General features: G+C 36.4%; 1 protein-coding gene across 1 annotated transcript; it reads right to left on the reverse strand.

The window, feature by feature from the left end:
- Positions 1 to 3,145: 3,145 nt before the first annotated feature.
- Positions 3,146 to 15,865, reverse strand: LOC127853414 (interleukin-1 receptor-associated kinase 1-binding protein 1-like). The gene is made up of 4 exons (XM_052387944.1): positions 15,489 to 15,865; positions 8,780 to 8,976; positions 5,794 to 5,893; positions 3,146 to 4,638 (listed from the first exon to the last, which is right to left on the reverse strand). Exons 1-4 carry the CDS (start codon positions 15,795 to 15,797, stop codon positions 4,462 to 4,464), a joined length of 783 nt encoding a protein of 260 aa, XP_052243904.1. The 5' UTR covers positions 15,798 to 15,865; the 3' UTR covers positions 3,146 to 4,461.
- Between the last annotated feature and the right edge of the window lie 2,909 nt (positions 15,866 to 18,774).

Raw genomic sequence — 18,774 nt, forward strand, 5'->3', positions numbered from 1 at the left:
CTAAAAGCACTTTAAAAAGGATTAAAAATGTTAAAGGGGGAAAACATTGGTTCTTACGACAAGATCCCGTGAAACATATGGAGGTGCTCACAATCACATGCTGGTTTATATTTTGTTAAGTTTAATCCATATAGCAGAAACACTTTTTAAAGGGGCCTTTTCACAGATTTTGGCATTTTTTAACTTATTCATTAAATGCTTTATATTGATAAATGTAAACATTGGATCGTAAAAGCTCCAGTAAAAAATCAAGAATAAAATTTAAAAAAGGAAAAGAAAATTGCCCGGAGCAGGTTTCGAACCAGTGACCCCTGGAGTCCTGCCAGAGTCCTGAAGTAAAAACGCTTTAGCCTACTGAGTTATTCCGCCGAGTACACATGTATCACGTATTTTATACATTATATAAGCAATCTTCGTAGTTGCACAAAATTAAACGACAAAAACAGAACTCTCCAAATTATTTAATCGTTACGCGTTGCAACGCTTTATAATTTTTAGGTTTTAAAATTGTCAAAAGATGCATATAATGGCTACATTAGAGCATGGTAATTGTTCAGTATTACTGTTTCCTCACAAATATCATAACTAAAACGAAAATTTGCGAATCTGAAACAACTTTTTTCAATTTTGTAAATTTACCAAAGCGTGAAAAGATCCCTTTAAGTTATGCGCGACACATGTACTAGTAAATATCATGATAAACTCCACGCTATGCGGATAGTTTGATGGCATAGCAATCTCTATAAATGTTACTCAGGTTGCGTTGTTTGCAAAGCATATGTAAACTTGATGACAATTCAATGTCACCATATAAAATATGCATAACCTCTATACAAGTATTCATTCATTCAAAGTAGATAATTTACGATCTTGATAATCGATTACTGTAAACGTATAGAAATTCGTCGGTATTAAATACTGATCCGTTGACACGTAATTTCGTGGATTTCAAATGCTTGAAATTGCAATTGGAAATACTATAATAAAGAACAATTTGTAAGTCTGTGGGTGGGGTGGGGGGCTTTGCCCTTTATTCCTGTTGGGTTCCTGGTTCTAAGACCTCCGGACTAATTTTCAGGATTTCAAATTTGGGACAACTTACTCCACTGTTAAGTGTACATGTGCAAATTAATTTATGTTTGTACTTTGAAAAGTACCATAATAATTATTTCTATATTGAAAACTGCATGTTATATGTGATATGCCCTTGTTGTCATAAAAAGAAATATGAACAAGTTGATAGTATATATTATTATTTCAAAACCACTTTTCGAGCGCCAAAAACGAAATCTGGTTGACTCAAAGAAATTTTGGGCCAGCGCTAGCCCTGGGGATTGATTTGCTGCGTAAGTACGAGTTTTTGGTCTACTATTGCAGCATTGTGTTGGCTCTGAGATTGATGAGAGTAAATATTCTGGCGGTTGATAATTTATAATTTAGTGTTCCTGTTTTCATTTTTAATTGCTAAAAACTATGAAATTGCGTTGTTAAATAGTCGTATATTTGTTCTACATGATTGACTCCTTTAATATACCAGTATTTGTTATAAATGAAATATTCCAAATTACTTCTTTCCGATATGTGAGATGTTTTTAGCGTTTTAATATGTCCGTTACGAACACTGATAAAAGCTTTACATGGTTTGTAAATTTATACTTAAATTTTAGAAAATAGCTTCCTGAACAAATAATTAACCCGGGATGCCTATCTAATGCTTGTGACTATTTTATGTATTAAACTATTTAGGTTAAAAAAAATAAATATATATAAACAATCAGAAGTAAGCTTACTGAGAGCACGAGTTTTTACGCTCTAATCTTGCACAGGCGGTTGAAGCGAGTAGATGTGTTTGCCTGAGGTGAGTATTACCAGGAGGACTTGTGAGCCTGTGACTGTATATGTTAGCCTGTGACTGTGTATGTTAGCCTGTGCTTGTGTGATAATACATGTTTCTCTGGAGAGGTATTCCCAGAATGTGTAAGTGCGATTCCGAGACGTATACCCGACGAGTGTAGCCGAAGAGCCGACGAGTTTCCCTCGAGAACGTAGAGTATGATTGCTGCCATCCTGACGAGGATTCCAAGTCGATGTTTATGTCAGTATCATATTTAGTAGACAGTTTCACTTGTGCTTTGGTTTGTTTGGCAACACCGTTGGTTCCTTTTCAAAAGTGGACAATAACGTGATTTAATAATGTTGGAAAGGTAAATCATTTGGATAATAGATCAAAAGGCAACACAAATGAGAATAGGCAGTGCTTTTTATATCAAAGTTTCGGTAGAAAGTTTAGCGCTAGTTCAACGTGCGTCGTATACAGCCTTAAAACAATAGACCGACAACCTTTTGGGTAGTAAAGTAGTAATACAAGCCAACATGGCGACCATACAGTGGATTCCGAAGATAGTCGATGCATCACGATTGCAGGCACGTGCTAGCATATTTTCCGCAAGTAGTACCCCAGCCGACAATGACCAATCGAGCGACACGAATTTCTATTGAATCAATTTTGCAATTATCAATATAACAGCATGAGTCATAAATTATTAATAGTGATTTATTATGAAACATCTTATGTTTTGTTAACTTCTTGATATGCGTGAATTAAAATATTTTTAACATGCGCAATGTCAAGTTACCAAACAAGTACTTTACATCAGAGGCGTAGATAACGTTGCATACGTCTCTGTTTACATATAGTGTGTTTAATAATTTTATTAAGTAAAATAATTTCATACATTGAACATGTGAATGTATTAACTACTGGTGCTATGAAATGGTAGTTGGTACCGTCAGGTTTTAAGGACTAACAAAGACGGCATATTGTCTTTTCAAACTCCGCACCGTCAGCGATCCGCAAGTTGATTTTCGTAGTCATTCGTTCAATAGTCGGATGTGTAGTTAATCCGAAATTAATACAACCGAAGACTTTGTCTTCGGGACCATTTACACTGCCTATGTTGTTTATATACAGTTGTTACTTTTTTGTATCCGTCCAATTTGAGAACGATGGCAAACATCGATGCTCGTACCAAATATGTACAATCTGGATGTATACAATGAGGCTTGTGGGTCAGTACTAACAATTGCAGATGAGTTACAACTGAACACTTATGGAAACCAGCACCCTGTCCACCAAACAATAATGCAATATAGATCCATTCATTCATGCATAATGTAATAAACAACAATTAGACACTCTTATGCATAGCAATATACAACAATGGCGCTAGCTAGCGAGCGATTTCATGTCCATAGATTACATCGACAATTAGACAGCAGCTAAAATTATTCAATTTCTTAGAAATGGCTTACATTATCTGGTCATGTGAAGCGTAATAATCACACATATTTTCGTGATGCTTTATCAAAACAAAACATTAGATCAATAATGACCAAGCCTCATTGAAGATAAATACGAGCAGAATGACATTAAAAGTTTGGATGTGGTTTTATTTCTGAAATAATCGTTATAAAATAAATACTACATGCACGATATATACAAGACAACACATTCAATGATATTATGAATTAATTTAAAGCAGAAACTTGTAAATAAAAGATTAACTAGTGTGTATTTCATATAGAGGTACTTAACTCACAATAAGAAAACGTAATAAAAAACATATAAACTATCATTTACAAATCATCATGGACAAATTTCAACAAAAAATACGTTTCCTTCTACTAATTATTTATGAAAAGCATACATCATAACCCTACAATATTAAATAATGTAAAGACATTGAAAAAAAAATCGATTATAATTTTCTATTTTCAATGATTTAATAATTTGACACGTCTGTCAAATGTCGTAAGAGTTACCATAATATTATGTAATATGTACCGGTAACCACTGTTTATCATAAACAAAACTGGAACAATCTGTTTGAAATAAGAGGGTGAATTTTTCTGTCCAAAAACTTTTCTTCCCCATAAAGTCTTCCTATACTATTAAAATGTAGTTACAAGAGCACAGCATAGCGGGAGCCAACGCCCGGCTGTGGGTGCAGTTTTGAATAAATAAAAGCTTGCCTGAAAAAAAGGAAGAAAGGTAAGTGGCAAGATTTTTTTTTAAGAGGTCACAGTGACCTTGACCTTTGACCTAGTGACCCAAAAAATGGGTGTGGCGTGTAGAACTCATCTAGGAGCAGCTACATATGAAGTTTCAAAGTTGTAGGTGGAAGTACTTTGATTTTAGAGCCAATGTTAAAGTTTTAGCAAGACGCGGACGGTGGACGAGCTGGCTATGACAATACCTCGGGTTTTCTCCGAAAACAGCCCAACTAAAAATTGTAATATAAAATGCAGCTGCATGAGCAAAGCTAAAGTACTTTAAATCATTTGAAATAATGTGTCCCTCTTATAGTATTGATACTATCTGTCCTTCTATGGATCCTTTCTGAAATGTTATCACAGCATTTAATTCAAACTTATCGCACAATAATACTGCATTAAATGTTTTTACTCTGCATAGTCCTTGTTGTTTTTTGTTTTCACTTTGCCTTTCAGTTCAAAGGTCACATTGACCCGACAGGACACAGTGACTGTTGCCGAGGCAATGGCCTGCTGCATAGAGGGGCGTGTCTCCAAGTCTGCCACGCCCTCTACCTGCCCCTCCCACTCTTTGGACTCCTCCTCCTGGAATTCAACAATAAATATGAGCCTTGCTCTAGGAAAACTGGGTTTAATGTTATTTAGCCTGTCAGGTTCACACATGTTAATCAGTGACCTGGGTTTAATGCATGAACGTAAAGTGTCGTCCCAGATTAGCCTGTCAGGTTCACACATGCTAATCAGGGACAACACTTTTCCCTTTTTAGTTTTTTTCCCTTTTTAACCCTTTGCATGCTGGGAAATTTGTCTTCTGCTAAAATGTTGTCTGCTGAATTTCTAAAATGAGCATTTTCTTTGATTTTTTTCAATAAATACTATCAGAATAGCAAACAGTTTGGATCCTGATGAGACGCCACGTTATGTGGCGTCTCATCTGGATCCAAACTGTTTGCAAAGGCCTTCAAAATTCGGTTCCAGCACTGAAAGAGTTAACAGGAAGTCTCTTCTTAACAAAAAAGTTTAGGCACAAAGTGTCATCCCAGATTAGCCTGTATGCACATGCATGAAACCCGGTTTTCACAGAGCGAGACTCATATGTACTAAGATATCATTTTTATCGCATCATTGGTTATCAGCCAAAAGACAACTATTTGGAGTTCTTATGCATAATTATTAATCCATAAAATGAGTGTAACTATTAATGGGTTCATCGTCATACACTCTTTTTTATCCAGCCAAAAGTCTGTATAACTGGTTGATACTCATCAGCTTAGCTCAAATATCATCAAGGTGATGCCTTAAGAAAAATTAAAAAAGAACAATGACTTGTTTTCACAGAGTATTGTAAAATTGTTGTTTTTTATGTCTAAGAGTGCACTCACATTTGACACAAATGAAAAAGAAATGCAAAGAACGGACATTATTATAAGTCTTTTAGTTTATTATTCTTAAAATTTTACAAAGTCCATCATTTTTTTAAAATAAATTAAGCCTTGTTTGTGGAAAACTGGGCTCAATGCAGTCCACACAGGCTAATCAGACGACACTTTCCGCGTTCATGGAATTTTTTGTTTAAAGAAGGTCTCATTTTAACATGCATCCAATTAAAGCCAAATGTGTCATCCCTGATTTGCCTGCGCAGATTGCACAGGCTTCTCTACAACCACACTTTACCAACATTTATTTTGCCCAGTTTTCCGAAAACAAGGCTAAGTTAACAAAGAATGTTCCCGATCATACCTGAATAGAGATTGGTTTCCCCACGGCCTGGTGCACAAACGTTGCCATTTCTTGGGCTTTTTGCTTGGCATTATGGACTGCTAGAAGACTGGCCTGTTGTCTACAACACACCGCCAAATATTACACTTCACAGTCTCAGATATATGAGTAGAGTTCTGAGAAAACTGGGCATAATGCATGTGCATAGTGTCGGCCCAGATTAGTCTGTGCAGTCCGCACTGGCTAATCAGGGACGACACTTTCCGCTTTTATGGTATTTTAAGTTTCAAGGAAGTCCATCCTTACTGAAAATCAAGTTTAGACGGAAAGTGTCGTCCCTGATTAGCCTGTGCGGACTGCACAGGCTAATGTGGGACAACACTTAACGAACATGCCTTATGCCCAGCTTTCTCAGACACGACAGATATCAATAATTAATGTATTCCAAGGCAATACTGAACTAAAAATGGCGCAGCAGAGGCTGACGCGTATCCCCACGCCGCATGTTTGACACAGTGGCGCCCCAGGGTTGGTAATGGGGCCAGGCATCGATGAGATTGACCGTATTGTCATAAGAGATGTTCAGTATAAATGTGAAGTAATTCAATGTAGAAATGAAAAAATTCATGTTAAATAACCTAATCTAGAAATGGCGCGGCAGAGGCCGACGCGTATCCCCATGCCGCATGTTTGACTCAGGGGCGCCCCAGGGTTGGTAATGGAGCCATGCATAGTTGAGATTGACCGTATTGTCATAAGAGATGTTCAGTATAAATTTGAAGTAATTCGGTGTAGAAATGAAGAAATTAATGTAAAATAACCTAAAAAATGAGTGACAATCTATACCCTGATTTCTCCTCCTCATCCTGTTCTCCTAACAAATCTAATAATGAAATAACTTCACTGTAGTCAATTATGTACATGTCCTCCTAATTGGAATGACTTATGACATCGCTGAACATGCTCTCTTATAGCCAATCCTCTTGCATCTGTTTTGGAAAAGTTATGTTTTGAGGTTAAATGGTTGACTAAATAGTAGCGTCTCAGAAATTTTCTAGCGCAATCTTGTACACAACAATGAATATGTTGAATTTCATGTCTGTCTTTGATGTGCCTGTTCAAAGTCCATCTGGCTTTAAATTGTTTCTCACATTTTTCCCACTTGAACATTTTGACAGATTTTCAGTAATGAGTCTAAAATTGTAATTGAACAAAGTGAAAGTTTCAGCCCTGTTATAGATTCTTGAGGCTCTATTCCATGAGTTTCTCATGCTTTTTATGTTTGACTGCATTCTATCTCTTCTCTCATATACAGGTGTCCCTTTGCACCAATATTTTATAATCCCTTGTATAAACATTAGATGGATGAGCTAAACCATTTCACAAATGAGTTAACACAAACAATTGTATACTAAATACATCTCTGCGCCACTACTGTATAACTCTATGTACCGCTTTGATTTATTATTTTTTTTTATATCATTTGGCAGGTTATTTTCTTACCTCCCTTTAAAGCTTATTACTTCTCTTGGATTTGTTTTTTTTAACTTTGACCTTGAAGGATGACCTTGACCATAACCTTTAGCCACTCAAAATGTGCAGCTCCATGAGATACACATGCATGCCAAATATCAAGTTGCTATCTTCAATATTGCAAAAGTTTTGGCCAATGCACCATACTGGGGGCATAAAAATAAGTGTAAATCTCTGACCTGGCCCCACCCAAACCCCCATAACTTTTGACCCAGGGGTCAGATCAAAATTCCGAATAGTGCAGGGTCACACATATGCTCATAGCTGCCATCTGTGTAAGTTTCAAGGTTCTAGTGCTTATAGCGTAGGAGAAGATAGTGGCCAGGACGGACAGACAGACGGACAGACAGACGGACAGCAGAGATAACCACAATATCCCCACGCTTTTCAAAAAGCGTGGGTATAAAAAAACAAGAAACCGTCGGAGACGGGTGATGCTCCCCAAAGGTTTTTTTTGTCACAATATTGCACTATATATTCAGATAAAAGGAAACGTCTTGAGGGCACAGTAGTTGGGGGGACAATTTTTTTTATAGAAAATTTCAAAGGGCCATAACTCTGTGAAAAATCATTTGACCAGAACCCGCTGATAATATGGCCATGCACATCTCCTCTTGGTAGTGAAGCTTCCCATAAAGTTTCATTGAATTCCGGTCATTAGTTGCTGAGAAATAGCACAGACAAGAATTGCACTACATGAATATGTACAGTTAATGGAAAATTTCAAAAGGCCATAACTCTGTGAAAAATCATCCAACCAGAACCGGCTGCTAATATGCACATCTCTTGTTAGTGAAACTTCCCATAAAGTTTCATTGAATTCCGGTCATTAATTGCTTAGAAATAGCCCGGACAAAAATTGTGCACGGACGGACGGACACACGGACGGACACACAGACAGACAGACGAAGCGGCGACTATATGCTCCCCCCCCCCAAATTTTTTGGGGGAGCATAATAAACAAGAGGAAACAAGCCCTATGGCGCTCATCTGTGACTTCTGGGAACAGAACTGTTTTGGGCAACTTGTGTGAAGTTTTAAAACCCTTTTCAAACTTGGCCAAGATATCTTTTAAGTTTAAATTCTTAGCAAGTTTAATCAAGACCAACAAATGCTTCTTCTAGAGTGTTTACAGTGTTTCACTATAGCCATATGAGGAAACTTGAACCCCACTGTGACCATGTTTTTCAACTGACTGCAACCTTTTTTAAACTCAGCAGATATATCATGCGATTTCACTGCGGATTGTTTAAGCTTTTACTATAATCATATAAGGGTAAACAAGTAACACCCAGGCAGGGGCATTAAACAAGTAGAGGACCACTAGAAGATTTTTCACACTAAGTAGTAAAACCTGACCTTTGCAGTTTAAGTGAAGATTGTTTAAGTTTCCTTTTAGATATCTACTACCATAATATTTTCAAGCATTTATTTTGAGGTAATGAATACTGTGTCATTTATAATTCTTTAATACCTTAGAGTTTCTAATGTTGTTCCTGCATGAAAAAATTCTGGGTTTCCAACAGTGACAGTTTCATCAAGTTTTTCCACAAGAAGGTTGCAAGCTGTCTGGCATTTGTGAAAATCCATGAAAACCACAATGACTTCCGTGACCATGTCATACATGGCTGCACTTCTCCTTAACGACTTGTGTATTTTCATATCTGACTCCTGAAAGTATAACAATGGCTGTTGAGATTTGAAGAAGATTGAAAGTATAACAATTTTTGTTGAGATTTGAAGAATATTGAAAGTATAACAATGGTTGTTGAGATTTGAAAAATACTGAAAGCATAACAATGGCTGTTGAGATTTGAAGAATACTGAAAGTATAACAATGGTTGTTGAGATTTGAAGAATACTGAAAGTATAACAATGGTTGTTGAGATTTGAAGAATATTGAAAGTATAACAATGGTTGTTGAGATTTGAAGAATCCTGAAAGTATAACAATGGTTGTTGAGATTTGAAGAATACTAAAAGTATAACAATGGTTGTTGAGATTTGAAGAATCCTGAAAGTATAACAATGGTTGTTGAGATTTGAAGAATACTGAAAGTATAACAATGGTTGTTGAGATTTGAAGAATCCTGAAAGTATAACAATGGTTGTTGAGATTTGAAGAATACTGAAAGTATAACAATGGTTGTTGAAATTTGAAGAATATTTCTTCCAATTAAATGGATAATTCAATATAATAAAGACTTTGTATTGTACTTTTAAGTAAAGTTCATTGTAACACAAAGTCTACATAAATTAATATTACATGTAAATAAACAATAACAATCATTCTGATCTTAACTATTAATTTTAAAAAGGAAACAAAAGCATTCTAACATTATTACCCAGTAATTATTTGCCTAGTTTAAACAAGAGGGCCAGAAAACCCATGCTGCTCACCTGAAAAATGTAGAAACTAAACTTATATGATCTGATTATGTGATGTGTATGTCATGTTGTGTTTTTCATCTACCGGTAGATTGTGACCTCTTTATGACACAGATTTGATATGGTTTGAGACAGAATAAGAACCAATTTAAGTTTTTACAATTAAAATCTATTTAAACAAGAGTTCCGCAGCCGGAGACATATGCCCCTCAAACAGGACTTTGAACTAGTGACCCCAATTTCAAAAGGTAAATGCACATGTTAAGTATCAAGCCAAACGTTCAGTTAGTTGAAGAGTTTTTGATCGGAAACAATTTTCACACTAATTGTGACAGTGACCTTGATCTTTGACCTAGTGACCCAAATTTTAATCTTGTTCATTTGATTTTAAACAAAAGTATTTGGTAGTCAGCATTAATAAGAATATATAAAACCTATGTGTCATCATCATCCGCTTGTATTAGATTGGTGGTTATTCTATGTTGATAATTTATAATGTGAAAAAGCTTGTGATTGGGCCAACATTTAAATAGTTGCTTAAAAGTAAGATTTTACCTGTATGCATTTACTTTTGTTTCCTGTTTTTTTTTAACTTAAATTATTTCTAAAGGTTGTACAATATAACCATGTAGCATGCCATGGTATGATAGACAGAAGATATTATTATTAAATTGATCATGAATGAAATCATTTTAAGCAACGACCAAGTATTGATTGCGTGAGGTGGAGAGGAGATAGGATTGAACTAACAACGGGTTGTTTTCTTCCCTCATTGATACTTGCTGAATATTGGCCCTTTTCTCTATAAAAGTTGTTTCCCTTTCCATAATTTTTCCCATGAAATGAATTTTAATTGTGCACATTATAAAATCAATTTAAGCTGTTAAAGATGAACTATTGAAGTATTTCCAACAATTCTTAATTTTTTTACTTTTTATCATGTTTAACGTTCACATATATACCAGATTCCATTATTTTCTCAACTATCGTTTACAGAGCGTCTTCAGTTGTCACCAAACAACAGCGGACAATACAACTTATTCGCAAATGTAGTTAAAAATGAATGATGTTACCTTGCTGTGCACACATTTCCATAATTTTTATTTAAAGATGGTGGACAATGGAGACTTTTTGCAAACATTTATACCAAAAAATGACAAATATCAATCAAATTTATAAATACTTTTACATTAAATTATTATGACTAGAAATGATGATCTATGATTAGAAAAAGTTGCATCTATCAACCCTGGCAAATGTTTACACCAAAGGTAAAAATCATTGATTTACAAAGTTAAAGTAATTCTCTGAAAAGGAAATGTTACTTAAAGAAGAAGTTCAGTGTTTTATAAAAACAACAACATTTTGCAACAACAAAATTATAGATTGAAAATAGTAAATGGCAATCATGACTTATCTTTATTAAGTAAACCTGTGTATAGTTAGATTCATAAATATATTCTACTTTACAATGTTTGTTCCACGACACTACACAATCTACAATAATGGCTTGTTAGTGAAATGAAAAGTAAACTAGAAATGTCGCGGCAGAGGCCGACCCGTATCCCCATGCCGCATGTTTGCCCCAGGGGCGCCCCATGATTGGTAATGGGTCCATGCATAGTTGAGATTGACCGTATTGTCATTAGAAAAGTTCAGTATCAATTAGAAATGAATCGGTGTTGAAATGAAGAAATAATAGTAAAAGACAATTTTGGGTGGGCGTGGCCTATTATGGGCAGGGCGTCCCAGGGTTGGTAACGGGGCCATACATAGTTGAGATTGACTGCATTGTCATAAGAGATGTTCAGTATCAATTTGAAGTGAATCGGTGTAGAAATGAAGAAATAGTAAAAGGCAATTTTGGGTGGGCGTGGCCTATGTGGGCGGGCGCCCCAAGGTTGGTAATGGCGCCATGCATAGTTGAGATTGACTGTATTGTCATAAAAGAGGTTCAGTATCAATTTGAAGTGAATCGGTGTACAAATGAAGAAATTATAGTTAAAGGCAATTTTGGGTGGGCGTGGCCTATGTGGGTGTGGCCTATTATGCGCAATGCGCCCCGGGGTTGGTAATGGGGCCATACATAGTTGAGATTGACCGTATTGTCATAAGAGAACTTCAGTATCAATTAGAAGTGAATCGGTGTAGAAATGAAGAAATTGTAGTAAAAAACAATTTTGGGTGGGTGTGGCCTATTATGGGCGGGGCGCTCCAGGGTTGGTAATGGGGCCTTACATAGTTGAGATTGACCGTATTGTCATAAGAGATGTTCAGTATCAATTTGAAGTAAATCGGTGTATACCGGTAAATGAAGAAATATTAGTAAAAGGCAATTTTGGGTGGGCGTGGACTTTGTGGGCGGGGCGCCCCAGGGTTGGTAATGGCACCATGCATAGTTGAGATTGACCGTATTGTCATAAAAGAGGTTCAGTATCAATTTGAAGTGAATCGGTGTAGAAATGAAGAAATTATAGTAAAAGGCAATTTTGGGTGGGGGTGGCCTATGTGGGCGGGGCGCCCCAGGGTTGGTAATGGGGCCATGCATAGTTGAGATTAACTGTATTGTCTTAAAAGAGGTTCAGTATCAATTTGAAGAAAATTGGTGTAGAAATGAAGAAATTATAGTAAAAGGCAATTTTGGGTGGGCGTGGCTTATGTGGGCGGGGCGCCCCAGGGTTGGTAATGGGGCAATGCATAGCTGAGATTGACTGTATTGTCATCAGAGAGGTTCAGTATCAATTTGAAGTGAATCGGTGTAGAAATGAACAAATTATAGTAAATGGCAATTTTTGGTGGGCGTGGCCTATGTGGGCGGGATGCCCTAGGGTTGGTAATGGGGCCATGCATAGTGGAGATTGACCATATTGTCATAAGAGAGGTTCAGTATCAATATGAAGTGAATCGGTGTAGAAATGAAGAAATTATAGTAAAAGGCAATTTTGGGTGGGTGTGGCCTGTGTGGCCGGGGCGCCCCAGGGTTGGTAATGGGGCCATGCATAGTTGAGATTGACCTTATTGTCATAAGAAAGGCTCAGTATCAATTTGAAGTAAATCGGTGCAGAAATGAAGAAGTTAATGTAAAATAACATAAAACAAGGGCTGTTTGTAAAAAATGCATGCCCCCCATATGGGCTGTCCGTTGTAGTGGCAGCCATTGTGTGAATACATTTTTTGTCACTGTGACCTTGACCTTTGACCTAGTGACCTGAAAAATCAATAGGGGTCATCTGCGTGTCACGATCAATTTACCTATGAAGTGTCATGATCCTAGGCAAAAGCGTTCTTGAGTTATCATCCAAAAATCATTTTACTATTTCGGGTCACCGTGACCTTGACCTTTGACCTTGTGACCTCAAAATCAATAGGGGTCATCTGCGAGTCATGATCAATCTACCTGTGAAGTTTCATGATCCTAGGCATATGCGTTCTTGAGTTATCATCCGAAAACCATTTTACTATTTCGGGTCACCGTGACCTTTGACCTAGTGACCTCAAAGTCTATAGGGGTCATCTGCGAGTTATGATCAATCTACCCATGAAGTTTCATGATCCTAGGCGTATGCATTCTTGAGTTATCATCCAGAAACCATTTTACTATTTCGGGTCACCGTGACCTTGACCTTTGACCTAGTGACCTCAAAATCAATAGGGGTCATCTGTGAGTCATGATCAATCTACCCATGAAGTTTCATGATCCTAGGCATATGCATTCTTGAGTTATCATTCAAAAACCATTTTACTATTTCGGGTCACCGTGACCTTGACCTTTGACCTAGTGACCTCAAAATCAATAGGGGTCATCTGCGAGTCATGGTCAATGTACCTATGAAGTTTCATGATCCTAGGCCCAAGCGTTCTTGAGTTATCGTCTGACAACCACCTGGTGGACGGACCGACCGACAGACAGACCGACCGACAGACCGACATGAGCAAAGCAATATACCCCCTCTTCTTCGAAGGGGGGCATAAAAATGAGTGAAAATCTCTGACCCAGCCCGGCCCCAACCCCATAACTTTTGACCCAGGGGTAAGATAAAAATTCAGTCACTGTCACTGTCGCACATATGCTCATAGCAACAATGTATGTACATTCAAGGTTCTAGTTCTAATAGTGTAGGAGGAGCAGGTGGCCAGGACGGACAGACAGGCGCACAATATCCCCACTTTTTCTCCGAAAAACGTGGGGATAACAATATTTATTTTATAATGTGCATTGATTCAAATGCAATTTTATACTACAATAACACTTAAGAGTCTATGTTAACAATTGTTTAAGTTTTCACCAAAACTTCAATTACTGGCTTAAATTTCCACCAAAATCCTTATTTGCAAATAAAAGGGCCAGTTCTTTTCACCCCATGTCGGAAAAAGCCCTTAACTCACTAGTTTGTTTGTTTACAATGTCATTTTGACAAACATTTGACACACTCCCAATATGTATTGTTTTGACCAACTGGCTTCCGGACCAGTGCTTTCCACAGGCCATTTAACAGTATCTCACCGGGGCGATTAAATTTCGAAATCAGAGTCCGCGGGGCACCTGAACTTTTCCAATCAGTTCATTTTTGCAATTCTGCAACTAGCCTTCCTAAAGAGCATAGCAATAATGACTTTGCCGAACTTTTGAAAGCCGATTTATGATCCTCTCATGTATTGCTTTACCCAACGACAGGCGGAGCAACATTTTATTGGACCATTATTATTGACCAATAAGAGCTCTAACTTTATGAGCAACAGCACTTGTAGGCATGCAATACCTGTAGTTCAATCATGCAGAGGACTTGTGACGTACATGAAATTGCCACATAAATTTTGGCCAGTTAATTAGAAGAATGATGATGGCAACCGGCTCCAATCCTCATGGAAATTGTGCATTTCATGCATTTTTCGTCAAACGTTGTGGAAAAGCGTGGGTGTATTGATTGTTGTATAAACAGACACACATCACGTTAGGTGGTCCGGTGGTTTATACATGTTTAGTGTGAGTATTTTATCAATCTTTAAATAGCCACTTATACAAATAACGTTTTAAACAATTAAAAAACAATTTATAAATATTTCTTTATTAATGACTTTATAGTTGTTGTTTTAATAGTCATAGCGCATCAAATGACACCATAGGCTTCTAAAAATGTATTTTAAAAAGTACGGAGGGAATGGTGGTCCCTACCCCATTGGCCCGGAGCATCTGGAAAAATTCCTAGGTGCAATAATTCAACTCTCAGCTTAGGCTGAGAGTTGCAATGCGCTCTCTCTTGTCCATGGGTGCAAAATGTTATCAACAATTCAAAAGTTAATGAACACTGAAACTGCAAGAACTTTTTAAAATTTACCTATCTAAACCACAAACTCATCCAAATGGTACCATTAAAGCAAGATATAATTGATTTGTATTAACAAAGGTTTTGTTTTGTACGCTGTATCCGCCATATTGGAAAATTGACCCAATATAGGTCAGGTCACATTACACCAATATTTTGGACATCGCGTTATGTGTTGGAGCCAACTCTGTTTAGTGAAGCCAGGGATTCGCTGCGCTGAACTGCACCCATGTTTATGAAGGGGTGCATATGGACTGCCAGAGCCGCCATAGCAAAAATTATAAAAGGTTCTGGGAGTCGGTTTTTATGGACTAGAAAAATTCCTGTGGAAAGCACTGTTCCGGACCCAACCAAATTGCTTTTATATCTGTAATTTTGCAGGATACATAAATACCTCAACATGTGTGAAATCCTTTTCAATAAAGTTGATATGATAGACAGTTGTAATGCTGATCATTAAGCTTTAACCAACCTTAATGTTATGATTTTGGAAAGTTTGTAAGACGTAGTCAAGCCTCCTTTGAATGCTGTTCTTCACATCTTGGACATTATCTTTCTGACTGTGAATTTTAACTGTAACTCTGCAGCGGTCCGGGGGTAATGAAACCTCTCCTACTGCTGTCACTTTTATGTGTCTTTTGTCCCCAGAGTTGGAAACACCGGCTGGGACAAAGTTGCCCGCGCTTGGAAGCATGTTTTCCTTCGATTGTCCTTGGAATATATGATATGGAGACTTGGTCTGCACGCTCGCATAGACACGCGATGGTGTAAATGCTGACATCTAACACCTTTTTCAATCTTTTGCAACAATTTGATTTGTTTATACTTGTTACCTCTCTATCATATAGACGTTTGCTTGCTTAGTGCTCAGAAAGGAATCCGGGTCGTTTCGCCCTAAATCCCGTGCGCCCCCCGAGTCGTTTCGCCCCCCGAGTCGTTTCGCCCTGGGTCGTTTCGCCCTAATTCCTGGGTCGTTTCGCCCTAATTTTTATACGTATAGCGATATTAAAGGATTTATCTTAGGCTTGTCAGAAGCTGATAAGGCTGTAGTATGGAATACTTAAATAAATTTAATTTCCCATATATGATAAACAAGTACTATTCGGAGCGAAAGAATCATTTACAAAAGCCTAATATTACATAATAATTAAATAAGGGCGAAACAACCCACTTGTAAGGGCGAAACGACCCTGGGCGAAACGACCCGGGGTGACAGAGGGCGAACGGGATTAAGGGCGAAACGACCCGAGACCCTCAGAAAGCGCCCACAATACCCAACGTGTAGAGCTCGGCGAACATGTTTCTATAGCATACTTCCAAGTGACAATGTTGTAAGTATCCAAGCGAGACCTGCAGCATCTTTTATACAGTATATAAGTATTTGTAAAAAAAAACACTTTCCGATCGATCAGTCCAAAAATATTCGTTAAATTTTAAACCTTTAAAATTATTATTACAAGTCCGAATAGTTTTCTAATAAAGTAGAGGAAAACAAATTTGATTCCAAAAAGCTATGGCAGAGTCTAAAATCTTTAGGGTACAAAAATCCTAAAAATGACTCACAGAACGTCGTTTTGAATATTGATGGTGAAACTTGCCATGATTCTTTTAGCGTTTGCAGTGCTTTTAATGACTTTTTTACCAGTATTGCTACACTTTTGGTTCAAAAACTTCCAGTCGCAACACAAAAATATGACTTAAAGTCGGAAGCATTGGATAGTTTTTACAAAACAATGAACCCTAATAACAAGGAAATGCACCTCCACCATGTTACATAGAATTTTGTTTTTAAAGAACTTAATAATTTGAATGCCGGTAAGAGTACGGGTCTGGATGATATTTCAGCTAGGTTCCTTATGGATGGGGCAGATGTTTTGAAAATTCAAATTCGTTTTATTGTTAACTTGTCTATATCTGAGAGATGTGTTCCAGATGACTTTAAACAAGCTAGGGTTAAGCCTTTGCACAAGAAAGATAGTAAGTTAGATGTTGGAAAGTACAGGCCAGTCAGTATACTTAGTGTAACCTCAAAAAATTTAGAAAGAGCAGTGTACATACAATTGGAATCTTTTTTAACGTCAAACAATATTTTTTATGAATACGATCAGGATTTAGAAAATCATATTCGTCCGAGAGTTGTCTTATTCAGCTTCTAGATTCTATTAAATTAAAAACCTCAAAAGGATTGTATACTGGAATGATAATGTTAGATCTACAAAAGGCCTTCGATACAGTTAATCACAATATTCTTTTTGGAAAATTAGAACTTATGGGCATACGATCAATTCCCTGGTTTAAATCTTACCTATCAGATAGAAGTCAAATTGTGAGTATTGGTAAGTGTTCTTCTAATTCTAACCCTGTTTCGTGTGGTGTGCCATAAGGCAGTATTTTAGGACCACTTCTCTTTCTTTGTTTCGTGAACGATATGATTATAAGCAAAGACAAAGAATGCAAACTTATTTTATACGCTGATGATGGTACAATTTTATTTAGTCACAGAGATCCTGATTTTATATGCTAAAAGCTTGGTCATGTTTTAGAATGTTGTTCTGAATGGCTAGTGGATAACAAGTTGTTACTACATCTCGGCAAAACAGAGTATATTATGTTTGGGCCAATACGAAAAGTAAGCAAACTGATAGTGTCTCCAGTAAATTGTAACGGCCATACGATAAAAAATGTTAAGAAGGTTAAGTATTTGGGCCTTCAGATTGTTGATACTCTTTCTGGTGATAATATTGTAAATAACATCGTTTCTAAAGTAAATGCAAAACTTAAATTTGTATTCAGACACAAAATTTGTTTATATTTTAATTCGAGAAAACTTTTCAGTTCAGCTCTTTTACAATGTCATTTTGATTATTGCTGTTCATCTTGGTTCCATAGTTTAAATAAAGCCCTAACGAAAAAATTACAACTTATGCAAAATATAATTATCAGATTTATTAAAGATTACGAACCAAGAACATCCATTACCAATGATGATTATGTACAATTGAAAACGTTAAATGTGGAAAACAGACTGAAACAACTTAAATTAAGTTATATGCATAAAATTTATTATGGAAAATGTCCTTCATATCTCAGCGAGAATTTTGAAAAATCATCAAGTTCTGGAAAAAATTATTTCATAACACCAACTGTGACAAATGCTTATTTAAAAAAAACATTCAAATACTCTGGGTCTACAGACTGGTATTCCCTTCCAGAGGACATCAAAAAAGTGGAAAATGTTGACAAAATTAAAAGAATCGTTAAAAAACATCTACAAAACAAACAAACTGAGATAAGTGAGGACATACATATGTATTATTTATATAAGAATATGACTGTGATATAAAACAATTGGAATCTGTGATATATACTTTTTGAATTGAAATGTTTCCATATTTGCAATAATATGTATTTAGTTAAGCCTCATGTTTGTAATGTTTTTCATTTTTTGTTAACATTGGTTTAGTTGTCGGATTGAGACAAAACGCTAGGTTATTCACATGTTTTCTCTCAAACACCAAAGTATATGTGTGTAAGTTAGATTTTATAACAACTTGATAATTTTTTTCTCGTACTTTAAATGGACCCCATTTGAAATGAGCTTTTAGCTTAATGGGTTATCCATAGGTCAGATATTGCATTTCAATTGATAACTAATTTTTATAACTGTTATAATATATATATATTTAAATTTATTTAAATATTAATATATTATTTGATAATAACAGCTGTCAGAATAACATTGGTGCAACTATGTTTTT

The sequence above is a fragment of the Dreissena polymorpha genome, chromosome 12, assembly GCF_020536995.1.
Source record: "Dreissena polymorpha isolate Duluth1 chromosome 12, UMN_Dpol_1.0, whole genome shotgun sequence".
Taxonomy (NCBI): domain Eukaryota; kingdom Metazoa; phylum Mollusca; class Bivalvia; order Myida; family Dreissenidae; genus Dreissena; species Dreissena polymorpha.